The 12260-nt window shown below is 43.1% G+C and overlaps 2 protein-coding genes across 2 annotated transcripts; one reads left to right on the top strand and one right to left on the bottom strand.

Annotated features, from left to right (window-relative positions):
* The first annotated feature begins 1899 nt into the window (after positions 1 to 1899).
* On the top strand, positions 1900 to 4055 carry mterf2 (mitochondrial transcription termination factor 2). Its single transcript, XM_070831323.1, has 2 exons — positions 1900 to 1914; positions 2861 to 4055. Exon 2 carries the CDS (start codon positions 2887 to 2889, stop codon positions 4012 to 4014), a length of 1128 nt encoding a protein of 375 aa, XP_070687424.1. The 5' UTR covers positions 1900 to 1914; positions 2861 to 2886; the 3' UTR covers positions 4015 to 4055.
* Positions 4056 to 4432: 377 nt separating this feature from the next.
* Positions 4433 to 11969, bottom strand: LOC139201988 (dihydrofolate reductase). Its single transcript, XM_070831445.1, has 6 exons — positions 11794 to 11969; positions 10766 to 10815; positions 10011 to 10116; positions 9791 to 9917; positions 8688 to 8803; positions 4433 to 8113 (listed from the first exon to the last, which is right to left on the bottom strand). Exons 1-6 carry the CDS (start codon positions 11901 to 11903, stop codon positions 8023 to 8025), a joined length of 600 nt encoding a protein of 199 aa, XP_070687546.1. The 5' UTR covers positions 11904 to 11969; the 3' UTR covers positions 4433 to 8022.
* Positions 11970 to 12260: the final 291 nt, after the last annotated feature.

Below are 12260 nucleotides of genomic sequence, written 5' to 3' on the forward strand. Positions count from 1 at the left end.
TATTGCTCGACTCGTTCACTCCATCAAGCCCGATGTGACAGGTCTTTTTCGCTAATAAATAGCACAAAATAACTGTACCACTCTAAAAATCAATACATCTCTCTGTGGTGTTGAATTCAAGGTCAAATGCCTGCTTCTACTGTCTATTGCACGGCAAAAGGAAATCACAACAAGCAAAAAACACAACCTGTGGGATACAATTTAAAGGAGCATTTATATATTTTTTCTTTACAATGCAGCAAGAATGGTGATTGCTGAAATGTGAAAGGATAGCTGGATCGTCATTCAAGTCAGCTTTATCAAGAACAATGTTCTTTATCAAGAGCAATGTTTTTGTGCTCTTGATAATGCCCGGAGCTTTTCGGTGACCAGGGTTAAGCACTCTGCCTGGGAAAACCCCAGTGCTTTTGTCACCCGTGCTGGAGGTGGGTCAGGTGGTGGATTTGTTATTAGGTAGGGAAATTACGGCGTCAGGTTTACGAGGAGGCTTCTGGCGAGGTTTCAAAAGGTCAGTGAAAGTGATGGGCTGTGCAAAACTCCCTGAAATCCTAACCTGTGGGAGAGAAGGTGAGATGATGACATCACTCAGCGTAGCCAGCCAGCGTCTGGCTGATGCCATCACCATCTTAGTGAAGTAATTGGACAAGAGAAACTCATTTTGGAAAGCTTTCTGGACAATATTACCAACTCCACAGAGCAACAGAGTTTATGAGCATCTGCAAGAGGTCTGACAGCCAGCGCCACATTTTGCTGGTGCTGCCTAGTGGCAATTTGGAAAAGCTTCTCCTTTCCTCTTCTAGTTCATTGCCTTTGTTTACATCTTTGTGCCAACATCGCATCCGGCACCCTCCATTTTGTCTCTTGTTGATGCGTCTCTTGTTGTCTGAGTTGTTGTGACTGCGCTGTGCAGCTGCTTCTTTAATTTCTTGTGCAATTTTTAGTCATTTTGATGTTTTTAAAATCCCTGCCTACGTTTTTGGCTCTTCGTTCATGCAGAAACAACAGCAGCACTTTAGACAGAGAGAGTTGATACTGATTGCGTGACTTTGCTCAAACGCTTGATAGAAGTCAAGGAAACTGTGAACAGGTTGACTGCAAATAGATGAAGAGTGCATGACACTGTTTACTCAGCAGGCCCACATGTTGTTTTACAGCTCTGCCTCCACCATAAGGACAGTTGTTTCCCATGAAACTCATGCAAAATCACATCTATGACTGTCTTTTCTGTGTTTGGACACAATCAGCCTGAGAGACACAAATAATATCAGTGCACTCTGGTGACCATCTCACTGCTGTCAACAGACTGGGTACTAAAAAAGAAAGAAGCACCGACCTGTTTTCCTTTGAGGCATATCATCTGTTTACTAGTACATAAACTATAATGAACCCAGCTACCCATTCAGCAGCAGCAGCTCCCGTGCTGCTGGGGGAACAGCTTGCAGAGCTGGTGATCAAGCATCATGATTAAGCACCAACTGCGAGAAAACTCTCCGTGTGTTCAGTCCAATTCAGCCCTGCGCTGATTACACTCATCAGGGCCCCGTATGCTGCAGGCTTTGGAGGCGCACCAACTGCTGTTTGAGATACAGATTTTTGCCAAAATTATTTAATTGCTGGACATATGGGTGGCAACAAAAGAGCAGAGCTTTGAAAAGAGGAAAGGAATTATAAACTCTAACAACTTTTCAGCATTTCTACATCGATTTTTCTGCATTCAAAATATTTTTTTTTTCCTGAAACATTGAAGCTCTTTCAGGGTCACGTTTGAATTTATCAGATCTTGGCCACGCTGCTCTGCAGTGGCCGCCGCCGCCTCTGCGTGGCGCTGTGGTGCACCAGACGACACAGAAAACGGTAGTAGAAGAAGAAATCAGTTTCATAACAACACGTCACATCCTCTGACCGCAGCTAAAGGTAATTCATTTTCTAAAAGAAACGTCGATATACTCGCTAAACGCTAAACATATTTACACACCTCTGTCAACATTTACTGACGGCAATGATGTTTAATCACCGGGATAAATCATATGATGTGTCGCGCCGCCTGTGGAGTGGCGGTACTGCTTTTGTCTCTGGTAGCTAACTAGCATGCTAAATACCTAGCATGATTTCATTTAAGAAGACTTTTATTTTGAAATCGGTAGCTATCGGCGCAGCCACAGCGTCTGAATAAAACCACACTTTAGTGTTTTATTACACTTTTGAATGTGTTATCTGTTTGTGAGTGACACTGGGTCGTTGACCGTGTCTGATGTTTAAGTTCACCCACGAGTTTTCTCTTGATCCTCCACTTTCCCCCATGAAACATCTGGCACCAGCTGTGCAGAACAAATATCATCTTCTGTGAATGTGATATGAGGTCAAGGCTGTGGTGAGCGACATTACCCAAAATCGCATAAAAAGGCAAACAAGTTGGTGCTCGATGGGTCAAAACTGGGAGATTAATTTACAAAGTGCTGTAAAGAGATCTGATTACTTTACATAAACCGTTTAATAATAATACAGGTGGAGCATCTTTTTTTTCATATACTTTGCTCTACTTTGACTTCTCTTGTCTGTGTGGCTTCTCTGTCTGTACTGCATGATATTTATGTGAATAGTTGACCACATGGTGTAACCATTACACTAATGGTTGTCAGTCTCCTGGCCTGATAGAAGCACATGACCTTACAGAGCATCACCACAGCTATTACAAGTGTTTGATTAATTCAAAAATCGTGAGTGTTGCTGTACTTCACTGCAACTGTCTGCTCAAGCCGTCATTTTCTATCTCCCTCTGCCACTTCAGAAGGTGAAGGTTATGCTATCTGGCTACTTGTTCGTCACCCACTACAGTGCCTCCTTATCTCGCCCCACATAGGTGATCAGCTTCAGGACTTTGCGTCAATGTTGCGCTTAATCGCAACATCCCTGTGCCTCCGGTGCCAACGTGTCACAGCTCTACCTTTAACCCTAAGGCCATGTGCCACACTGAGCTCATCAGAGAACCAGCAGACCGTGGAGGCTCTCCATGACCTCTCTGTGGACATCCAGAAGGTCCGTAAACTTAAGGGCTGGGTCCTGCATCAGAGCCCGGCCTATACTAAGGAGGTGGCTGACCTTCTGAGGGACATGGGAGCCTCGGGCTCCATCGTTGCCCGGATCTTAGCGGTTCACCCTGAGGCAGTCCTCTGTCATCCAGTGCAGATACAGGCTCAGAAGGAGCTGTGGATGTCCGTGTGCCCAAACCAAAAAGAGCTAGTTGGTATCATTGAGAAATTCCCTGCCTCCTTCTTCACCTCCTCCAGCCACCACGACAACCAGCGGAACAACATCGTTTACTTTCAGAGCTTAAACCTCAACAAGCGAATCATCACCAAGCTCATGGCCAGCGCCCCCCTGAGCTTCAGCCGGCCAGTAGAGCAGAACGAGGTGATGGTGTGCACCCTCCAGCAGGCCTACTTAGAGCTCGGGGGGGAGGAGGCCAACATGAAAATCTGGCTTCAGAAGCTGCTGAGCCAGAATCCATTTGTTCTCCTCAAGCCCCCTGCGGTGCTGAGGCAGAACCTGCTGTTCCTGAGGGACAAGGGCTTCAGCACGGCAGAGCTCCTGCGTCTCCTCTCCAAACTCAGGGGCTTTGTCACCGAGCTGAACCCGGACAGCATGCGTCGCACCCTGGCGTACTCCCAGGAGACCATGGGCTGCTCTGAGGCAGAGCTGCGGGACATCATCCTCAACTGCCCGGCTCTGCTTTACTACCCTGAAGCTATTCTGGCTGAGCGCATTAAGGGCCTCCTCAGCGCTGGGATCAGCATGGCTCAAATCATGGACACTCCCACCGTTTTGGAGCTGACCACGCAGATAGTGAATCATCGCATCCAGCTACTGCGGGCACACAGATATGACGTAAGAACGGGCAGTCTGGAGGTCCTAAATGGCACTAAGAAGGACTTTGAGATGAGTTATGGAAAACTACAGCTACGTAGAGAGAGACCTCTTTTTAACCCTGTCGCCCCTTTGAAAGGAGATGACTGACGAAAGTGGTACGAACTAATGCAAGTGAATTAAAGCTGTAAATGTATGTGCTCTGCTCTTGATTATTTATGTCTATATTAAGAGCAGCATCAGATTAAAATGTCTTGCATCTAAAGGTGTACTTACTTTAAGAAAGCCATCTCAAAATGGAGGATTTAACGGCTGTATAAATTGGCTCGAATGCTGCTTTTTCTTCATACGTTTGCAGAGTGATATCAGAAAGTGAGACGAACGTGATGGCATCTTAATGTGTCACGCTTTTTAGGGAAGACGTAGTTGTTGGACGTATGAAGAATTTATTACAGGTTATTATAAGTTATCTGATTACAATGACTTCACATGAAACACCTCATGACATAACTGTGTAGAGAGAGACGTGCTGACTCGTCTATAGTGGAGGCTGTTGCCGAGGACAAACGAGGCTTTTCAAACCATTTTATTTACAGCCTGTGCAAGTGTCTCGTTTTCACACAATGTTCTTGGCAGCACAACTGTCCCCCCTCAGGGAGGAAATCTTACTGTGTCTCCGATTTTTATTGTTGCTTCACAGATGGAGACACTTTATTATAAGCTGTTCCACTACTGAAATGTCACTTTATTATCATTTCAAATTAATTCAAATGCACCCACATGATGCAAGGGACAAGAAAGGAAGATTCCTTTGATTGAGATTATTTGAACACACTTTGCAATTTTTGTTCAAAAACCTGTATCAGTTCATTTATGCGAAATTGATTTCCCATTACGTTTGGTTTTATTAATAAGGTTTTCATGTCTATGTGCATCATATGGTGGTAAAATACTGCTCCTTGGGTTAGTGCCTACATTCACTCTGCTATAAGCTACAAAATCAATATACAATCTTACTGAGCATTGTCTAAACCAAGGCAGGGCATTTTAAAATGTTCCCCCGTCTTAATGTTTCAAAGCCAGTAAAAGCCCTTGAAACATGTTTTTTTTTGCCTTTTAATGGGAGTGAGCTCCACAGCTAATGAAGCCATGACTTTATGCCTCAAGGTTCCCTCGCTCTCTAAATGTGGACGATGGGGGTCACAACAAAGAGAGAGAGAGGACTTGTATGTCCACAGGGAGGAGGAGGAAGACGAAAGAGAGGGGGGGGGTCATATACGTTAACAACTTCCACCTCCCATCTGCTGCCGTCTGCATCACTCAGCATGGCTCCGTAGTCATGGCGATAGCCACTGGGCAGATGATGCAAAAGTGAGTGCATCTGGTAATGAATTTGAGCTCAGCAGATGGATGCTTGAGAAGAGTTCATTTTCAGACCATTCTCAACACGGAGCCCCTGGGGGGCTAAAACAGAACCTCAAGTATGCTGCAGCTGATGTACTGCAGGTTCCTAATCACTGACATCTGCTTTAATGCTTCAGGTTGCAAGGTTGTCTTTCAAGTAATGAATACAAGGAGTTAACCAGGACGTATGAAGGCGAGACATATGAGACCAGTCCTCAGGTGTATCAATGCAAGTCACCTCTATTTCTTCCCCACTGCCCTCGTGTCCTCCGTGCTGTGCTCTTGAATCACACAGACAAGCCAGAGAGGTTAATAAGAGGGAGTATAAATTGTCCTTATTCATTTCAGACATGACACCGGTTGATATTAACCACGCCTAACAAATTGCTTTCACGGTTCCCATCTCACCAGAAACAGATGACCTCTGCAATTAAAAGCCATGATTTTCCAGCAGAAACCTGAGCCTGAGGAATTTTTATATTAATCAAAATAAGCTAACGCAGGAGAAAAATACGTAGTCACTTAAAATTAATTGTGTCACTCAAAACTAATTATGAAGAAAATAATTATTTTTTTAAGTTTATTATTTTATTTTGTTTAATTGTTTTGTATTTTATTTGATAAGGAGGTTGCAATTTAACATATTTGCTAGCTGGGCTTTTACAAGGAAAGTGTTGTTGAATATACAGCTGTCAGTGTCATGATCACATCACACCACAGATACAGTATGTGCTAAATAAATGAATTTGATGTCAAGTGCTAATGCGTTTTAGAGCTTAAAGCTCTTTATGAAGCAAGCTGATTGATCCAATTTAGATCTACAATGTGGTATTTTACAATTGGCAGCCATCAGTACTGTTTGTATTTGAACAGATTTAGAACACCTCATACTGTTTCAGCTCTTCCAATATATTAAGATTTGCATCATAGACATCACGGGATTTCAGCGTGCGCTCGGCTCAACTTCTCTCTCCACACCTACACCAGAAAGTTTGTTCTCTGTTCCCCGACGAAATAATACTGACGTACTTTACATGCTGGAAGACAATGAAAGTCACGTTGATGGATGTGTAACACACAAAAGGTAAATGACTTTCTGTATTGAGTATTGCATCTTTCACTCCATCTTTTGAATCATTCGTTCATGCAGTCATGACTGATTTTGATTTTCCAGTTTAAAGCAGTGCTTGTCAATGCTTGTCCTTGAGACTCAGAACAATGCTCCTTTTGAAGTCTACCAGGAAATAATAGGTCTTTTTCATGGAAGACATTTTGACATGACAACGAGAAAAGCACAAGTGAAATCAAAGACAGCTGTTTCAGCGAGCTGCCTCACTGTCACACTGTCATGATTTAGGGGCACATGAATACAAAAGAGACGTCTTTGGACATGTTTGGATGTGCTGCGAGTGGGTGGGTTTCTTTCTTTGAGTGGGTCTGAGGAACACGTATGTTAGCGGAAAAGGTTTTTAGACACACGACAGCCCTCCGCTGACCCCTGCTCAGGTTAACGCTGGGTGGAGCGATACTGGGACCCAAATGTGGTAACAATGAGGACGTGCTGCGCTGTGAGCTGCATGTTAATGTAGGAGCCAAAAACCCACTTCAGTGGAGTGTAGATGGCACATGAAGTGGAAGGCATTTAAATTACTACTGATAACCAAGCAGTGGCTGGAAATGTTGCTGAAACCACACCTTCTCCATGTTTTCAGGTTTTAGACCAATGTGTCTGGCTCTCTGAAGATGTCTGGTGTTTTTCAACCACTTTTTCTGTTCACTGTTAGTTTTATCATCATTTTGATTTAATCTGAAGTCACTGTGATGATTATTATAATAATATCGCTATCACAAGATCATGACAGCAGCAGAGGCCAATAATAATGGAGCTTTCTGACAGTTGACACACCGTCTGTGTGTGTAATCTAAATTAAAATTCCAAAAATGAAGCTGGTGATAAAATCTGGGATGTGTTGATAATCAGTAGGTAGGCTTCCTGTCCCTTGTCTCGTTGATTTGCCTCCATCTAGTGGCAATAACAATGACATACAACCAGAGGAACAAGGAGAATTTTTTTTTCAAAATGCAAAATAAATTCACCATAAAGACCCCATGCAGTGAAACATTCATCAATAAATATGCACCTTTCCCTTTCTAACCACAAATTACAAGATGTAACATTTCTTCACATCTAGTCGTACAAGTATCAAAGCAAACCGGAGGGTAATTCACTTGTCACTTTCTCAGCTGGCATCTGTCATGTTGACTTGGAAAGGACCAGATCTGCTGTACTACCCAGAGCACAGGCTGCCATCGACGTAGGCCGCTGACTGACTCACTGACAAGCATATTTTCTGAGCAGCTGCAATATTACGGAGGAGGAGGAGGAGGAGGAGGTGGAGGAGGAGGAGATGGGAACGGTGACAAGTGACAAGGTGTCAGCAGAGGAAGAGAGACATGGAGTAACTGAGCAACTAGTTCTAAGAGTGAATGCACATAAAAACATGACCAGACAGTCAGGACTGCTGTTAAAGTGTCTGTGCTCACAGTGGTTCAGATTTTTCATCAGCGACAGAGTTTGAGGTCACGAATTTACACAATTCATACAATGACCCACTGTGGCTTTCGTGTCCCTACGGCCTATCCAGGCGTTAACTCTGCAGTAAATGTTGAAAGATGTCAAGGAAGAACAGAAAAACACACCAGAGTGATTCTGTTCAGTGTTTTCTGACGATGTCTTCGTTTCCTCTTAGTTGTCTACACCAGATCACCAATCAATTTCTTGAATACCTGGCATTTGTACTTAATGCCGTTGTCCTCTTGGATTTCACTCGGTACGTCGGGAAATCTGGTTGGGAAGCAAAAGAAAAAAGGGTTTTGTGAGCTCATTAACGGAAAGACAACTGCTCAATATAGGAACTCAAAGGATAAACACTTTAACAAATCAATCACAGTAGCAAGGAGCATAATCACGTTCAATTTGGCTTTGATTGTGGAAGAAAACAGCAGTTATGAAACAAATGAAATACTCTTGTCAAAATATTATTTAAAAATTTCAATAATGATCATTTTTGCCTCTAATGACAAAGCAAGGTAAGAATCTGCCTTTCATGAACAACATTCATTGCAGTTGAAGTAACATTGTATCACAGCAACAAGCGTCAGCAAATCCTTTTTTGAACTATTCAAACCAACGACAGCGCAGTCTGACACATAGTGCTGATGTCTGCTTTACAACAAAAGGCAAAAATCACTCTCACGGGGCAGCGGCAAAGCTTGCAAAAAAAAAAAAAAAACAACAACTCTGCGTGCAAGACGATTACTGCATATATGTACTGTTTGTGTGTATTTTTGAGTCACTGAGTCAAATTTCAGGTGTGGGGCCGCAGCCACCAAGGTGTGAGGATGAGATAAACATGTACCTTTCTTGCACTTTAAACAGTTCTCTGTCAAACTCAGGGAAGAAAACGTCGCAGTCAAACTCTGCCATGATGTGTGTCAGGTAAACCAGGTCACACCACGGGTGCTTCAGCGCATCCTGATCGTAAACAAGGAGCGACAGGTCACACAGACATTATCAACAACTGGCTTTTGTGTGTGTGTGTAAGTCACTGCAATATTAACACAAGAGCTGCACGAGACTACTCTACACATTAGTGGCTCTGGAAATATAACAGTTTCCTGTTTACCAAACCTGCAGATGTGGGATCATTTTGAAGGTGAGATCATCGCTGAGCTACAGGTTGTTGGTCTGTCATTAGCTCGCCTTCTGTTTACAGTTTGAAATGGGTGTACATTTATGCAGAACACATGGTTTAATAAAGGCTATGCACGCTAAAATATATATATATATTCTCTCTGAGCAGACCTGCTGGAGGTTGGATGGAGGCCACATACTCAATGAGCTAATACAGATCATAAAGATACAGGTCCCACTTTAACAGGGGCAGGAATGCTAAAAGGAGAGTTAGGTAGATTAAGTACAGTCTGTGCACGGCCACACAACTATTCAGGCTCATGAGCCGTAAGAGAAAGCCTGCTACTATGAGTTTATATGTGTGAACAGGACGTACAGATGCTGTACTGAGGTCATTTATCTGCCACTGGATGGCAGTGTTTAGCTCCACTGTTAAAAACTGCAGCTAAGTTAAATGCTTGGCAGAGAGCACCTCTATATAGGGCAGAACAGCAGCTGCTGTACAGCGTTAAACAGGCCTTTTTTAAAGCGCTTTGATGAAGGAAAAAAACTAACATTAATGATGGTTCAGTTCTACTTAAGTGTCCCCGTAAACCACAACAGTGTGACATCAAGCCAACAATACCAGGACCCTGTAACCACAGCAGCTAAATGGAATTCAGCCATCACTGCATTGTATTTTTACACACTGTTGACCCACTGATTCAAACTTGTTTCTGGGCAGCCTGGTTGGGGGGGACTGAGTTTTTGTCCCCAAACTGGTTAATCCAGTGCTGCTCCCTGCTTTATCATTTAATAGGCTTCAGCGAGACACTTGGACCAGTTTACCTCGTAGACCCGTGTCCCACCAACGATCCAGATGGTCTCAACCTGGTCAGCCAGGGGGGGCTGTGAAACTGTGCGGATGGCACTCTCAAAGTCTCGACACAAGAAGTGGGCGTTATCTGGAATGGCGCTGTGAGAGGAGAAAGGTCCGGTAGAATAAAAAGGATGAATGACAATGAAAACCTGTGACTGGCTTCTGAATGAACCACCAAGTAGAAGTCACCTCAGTGTCGTACTCAGCACCACATGCAGACTGTTGGCCAGTGGGAGCATATCTTCTGGTTTGGAGTACCAGCACAGTTTGCCCCAGATCATCACGTTCTTCCTCCCTGGAATAGACACGACAAGATATTTGACACTAAACGCTTCATCTACTACAACTACTGCAGCTCTCACACGCTTCTTATGATAAACAGCACAGGACTGGGTTTCAAAACCTTTTTAAGTCTGGGGAATAAACTGTGCAAGTCAGTGTCATGTAAGAGTGGGTGATATTGATAATATGCAATTATATGTGCAATTTTACATCGTGATGTTGACACAGTATATTTTGTGGAATAACAAAACTGTAATAAAACAACCTGAAACGTCAAAATACTTCATCACATTAGAGCAAAGATCCTGTAAATTCAATTAATGGGATAAATGTGTCCTTTTTACTGATCAGTAACATTGTCTATTGTAAGGATAACTGCCATGGTATAGACTGTATGGGAAAATGTGCCACTGTTGATACATGTCTATTATCTCACAGTATCATATAACCCAACTCTACTGTCAAGATGGCCTTGATGCCTGTAGCATGTTACTAAATATGATCAAGGTAAGGATAACAAAGTAAGGGCAGCCTACATTGTGTCGGTATGAGGATCAAAATACAGATGCACTTTTGGCTCTTAGTTTTGGCACTTGAACGACACCCTGCCCAGCCTGAGGTAGCTACAATATGTGGAAACACTGATGCTGAGGGATCATTACCTGGTCTCGACACCCTTGAGACAGTGTTCAGAAAGTACTGGAATTCAGATCTGTAAGAGTCACATTTTCAATATGAAATCGAGCAGAAAAAAAGTCAGCTGTTGCTAAGCTCATGAAGTGCTGCTGCTTACAGTCTGCACACGGAGCAAAGAATGCACTAATGAATAAGACGTGTTCTTATTTACTTAACACATCAAAGCACACAGTCTCTATAACAATAAAATTCTATTTTATTGTGATGTACAAGCTCCCCATGACGCCCTACTGTACCACTGATCTCCTCATCACTACTGCTGTTACAACTAATATCACTGATAACTTATACAAGCATGAACAGCTAATACAGGTTACCTGTATTGCTATTGCAATTACACCATCAACTGGAAATTAACTTCTGACAATTTTGATGACTTTTTCACCATTTGTCAAGTATGAATACCAAATGCATCTTTGCTCCTGCTTCTTCTCTGGTCACAGCTGTTTCCCTTGGGTCATTGTATCATTCTTGCACATGTGTGTATACATACATACATATACATATATATATATATATATATATATATATATATATATCATAGATTGTTTTTGGCTTTTAAGGCAACAAAACAAGCATTTTCATACATCACTTAGGGCTCTTCTGGTATACAATCAATTGAATCATTAGAGATATATAATCCATATTGGACCGTGGAGCTGTCACAGGCTGTGCAAACTTTTCCTGAAAACTTTCCACAGAGGTGTGCAGAGGATGGGATATACTAGACAGAAATAGTTTGTAAAGGAGTGATGCTGAAGGCTTAAAAACATAATAAAGTTTACAGGCTCCCTACTGAACAGTCATGTAGATCTCTGTTATACAGTGATATCCATAGATAATAATAACATTACGTTTTAGTATCTGTGATGCAACGTGCACATAATAGGCTACAATCTTAAGCAACTGGACTACCTGTATGAGCAGACTGTGTCCAGTATTTCCAGAATCAGGCATCCAAACGACCTTATGAAATAAGATAATAGCGACTTACGGTAAATTCCAGGGCAGTTTTCCATCTTTCCCGATGCCCATGTCTTTGCACACCGCTGCTATGAGGCGCACAGGTTTCCTCTCCGCTTTGTTCGGCTGGTTCACCTCCATCTCCGCAGTCCCTCAGTCAGCCGAACACACACACACACACACACACACAAGCAGCCAGGCAGCAGATGAGCTGCATCTGTGTGTGTTTGTGTGTGTGTGGGAACAATCTGTTGAGCTTTGAACCTCTCCTTCACCGCCCACCGGCCGCCTGCTGCTATTGGACGCGGCGCAGTTTGAGCGCATCCTGGGAGGGATTTTCAGCCTCCAGCCTGCCGCGATTCCACTGCAACGTGACCAGCTCTCTGATTATACAATCATTAATTAACAGCAGACTTCATTTGCTACAAAGTGTGAGGAAAGGTCCGTTTGGACAAGTCAAGACCTGTAAGGACCCCCCCCCCCCCCCCTTGAGCAGCC

The sequence above is a fragment of the Pempheris klunzingeri genome, chromosome 5 (genome assembly GCF_042242105.1).
Source record: "Pempheris klunzingeri isolate RE-2024b chromosome 5, fPemKlu1.hap1, whole genome shotgun sequence".
Lineage (NCBI taxonomy): Eukaryota > Metazoa > Chordata > Actinopteri > Acropomatiformes > Pempheridae > Pempheris > Pempheris klunzingeri.

What these genes read in the sequence shown, in the direction of transcription:
- mterf2 (XM_070831323.1), top strand. Translation starts at nt 2,887, where the DNA reads ATGTTGCGCTTAATCGCAACATCCCTGTGCCTCCGGTGCCAACGTGTC.
- LOC139201988 (XM_070831445.1), bottom strand. Translation starts at nt 11,903, where the DNA reads ATGGAGGTGAACCAGCCGAACAAAGCGGAGAGGAAACCTGTGCGCCTC. An exon ending in CTCAAGGGTGTCGAGACCAG is followed by an intron (nt 10,117 to 10,765) that starts GTAATGATCCCT and finishes TGTCTATTCCAG; the next exon opens with GGAGGAAGAACGTGATGATC. An exon ending in GTGCTGAGTACGACACTGAG is followed by an intron (nt 9,918 to 10,010) that starts GTGACTTCTACT and finishes CTCCTCTCACAG; the next exon opens with CGCCATTCCAGATAACGCCC.